Below are 2,494 nucleotides of genomic sequence, written 5' to 3' on the forward strand. Positions count from 1 at the left end.
TTCATGTTAAAACATTAAAAAGATTTTTAGGTTAACGTGTGCAAACGTCTGAAGCAAAATAAACTAAAACAGTAACTTTCGGTGTAATGAATTCTAAATCTTAAAAGAAATATTAAAACAAAACTGGAATTTACGGTATTACTCGTAATTCTATAGTTACAGTTGTTTCATTCCAACTTAGGAAATACATCATAGGAACATAGATATTAATGTTTATAATAATATTGATATTATGAATTCATAATAAAATATATATACATACATTTAGATTCTTTTCCTGTGTGCAATTCGTCGAACTTAGTTTCATAATTAATAATAAATATATTTTCTTCTTCTAGGAATACATGGCCGAAAATAAATATGTCCATCGGGACTTAGCGGCTCGTAACGTCCTTCTCGATTGTGGCAAAGTGGTCAAAGTCTGTGATTTTGGCTTATCGCGTGACATTTACAAGGATAACCAATACCAGAAACTAACCAACGGGAAACTTCCCATCAAATGGATGGCAATTGAATCACTTCGAGATAGAATCTTCACGACGCAAAGCGACGTCTGGTCGTTTGGAATCCTTCTCTGGGAAATTGTCTCATTGGGTGAGTCGGAATTACTTCGTGTATATGCTGTGCATGGGGTGTATGTTTATATGTGTATATATATGTGTATATATATGTATATATGTGTATATATGTGTATATATATGTATATATGTGTATATGTGTATATATGTGTATATATGTGCATATATGTGTATATATGTGTATATATATGTGTATATATATGTGTATATATATAAATCGTTTGCCAAAAGTCACCCGACAGTAACTCAAAATTCCAGAAATACTTAATATTCAATTTTATTTATTCATTCCAATTATGAATGTTTAATAATTGAATGCTGTGAGTTAAAAATCGCCGTTTTTTTTTTTTTTCAAAATTTGTCTATTTATTAGCGAAGTCTCATACAAAATATTTTTTCGTTTTAATCTTGGAATTAAATGGTTTTGATTTACTGTCAGGTGACTTTTCGCCAACCCTGTATATATAGTTTACAGATGAGATCCAGATATCTTCTGCATAGAAGACACATAGTAGTGCTCAAAAGATTCGAGCTTAGACTGCGATGTCTTGACAGGGGATCATTCCACCAAGGTAAAGAAAAGCTGTAAGAGGGATCAAGATCAATATTTCACTGGTACTTAATTTATCGACCCCGAAAGGATAAAAGGCAAAGTCAACCTCAGCGGAATTTGAACTCAGAACGCAGCGACGGGCTAAATATCACTAAACATTTCGTCCAGCGTGCTAATGATTCTGCTAGCTCGTCGCCGCGTTTTTAATATTTGATAATGATTAGATTATATCCGAGGAATGATAAATCTACCTCAATACATTTGAGGTTTTTTAAAATTCGGAGGTTCGGTGTTTTCACATCTTTATACTTATGTTATAACACCTCTTTAATGCATTAGAAGCACCCGTCTGAAGATTTTAAAGTTCGAAACAGTTCAATGCATTCATCAAATTAAACCGGGTGGAGCAAAAATGATTTTCTATTTTAAATCTTGAATGACCTTCAAAATTAGGAAGTCACTTTGAATCTCCTTGTACAATATTTTTGAATTTCATGTACAAGGCATCGAGCTGGCGTATCGTTAGCACGCCGGGCGAAATGCTTAGTGGTATTTCGTCTGCTTTTACGTTCTGAGTTCAAATTCCACTTTTGGTGTCGATTAAATAAGTACCAGTTACGCACTGGCGTCGATGTAATCGACTTAATCCCGTTGTCTGCCCCGTCTATGTTTAGCTCTCCCTGTGGACAATAAAGAAATAAATATTTTTGTTGTCATAGCAGTGGACTTCACATTTCCCTTTAAATTACACATTTTAGCTCCGAGTGAGGTAAGTTAGTTTTGACGAAGATTTGATCCTTATTCACATTATGTCTTGTGAAATCTAACGGGACGAGAAATCGGACCAAGTGAGTGGAGTATTATTACCATCGTTGAAAGTAATTTTTAGGCTGTTATTGATGATGATATGAATTGATGCTGTTTGCGCTGTTCCCTGACTGACTGTAGTTTTTTTTTTCTCCTTTCCGTTTAAGGTGCATCTCCTTATCCGTCCATCGCTCTGGCTGACCTCTATCATGTGTTGTGCAGTGGCCATCGTATGGAAAAGACCAGTAACTGCTCAGAGGAGTTGTAAGTAACTTTAATCAACTCTTCAATATAATAGATCTGCCGTTGGCAATATTTTAGTTGAAGCAAGGCGGCGATTCTATTCCATTCTATTGCGGCTGAAGGTCGATATACTCGCATGTACAAAATATAATAAATTTTACAATTATAAAATTTATACAATACTCACATGCATATTTGCGACATAGGTCGCGTTTCCACTACGACTTAAAATGGTCAGAAATCGTCCGGTAATTGCTATTTGCTCAGATAAAATACTTAAATAGTCTTGATTATTAATCCGGCCATGAAAGGA

At 34.6% G+C, this 2,494-nt stretch overlaps 1 protein-coding gene across 1 annotated transcript in view; it reads left to right on the top strand.

The window, feature by feature from the left end:
• LOC106883560 (ephrin type-A receptor 4-B) overlaps positions 1 to 2,494 on the top strand; it is a 136,992-nt gene that overhangs the window by 128,933 nt on the left and 5,565 nt on the right. Inside the window, exons 15-16 of the mRNA XM_014934611.2 lie at positions 339 to 594; positions 2,106 to 2,202. Coding sequence (XP_014790097.2) covers positions 339 to 594; positions 2,106 to 2,202 — 353 coding nt within the window. The remainder of the gene's footprint in view (positions 1 to 338; positions 595 to 2,105; positions 2,203 to 2,494) is intronic.

The sequence above is a fragment of the Octopus bimaculoides genome, chromosome 9 (genome assembly GCF_001194135.2).
Source record: "Octopus bimaculoides isolate UCB-OBI-ISO-001 chromosome 9, ASM119413v2, whole genome shotgun sequence".
Taxonomy (NCBI): Eukaryota; Metazoa; Mollusca; class Cephalopoda; order Octopoda; family Octopodidae; genus Octopus; species Octopus bimaculoides.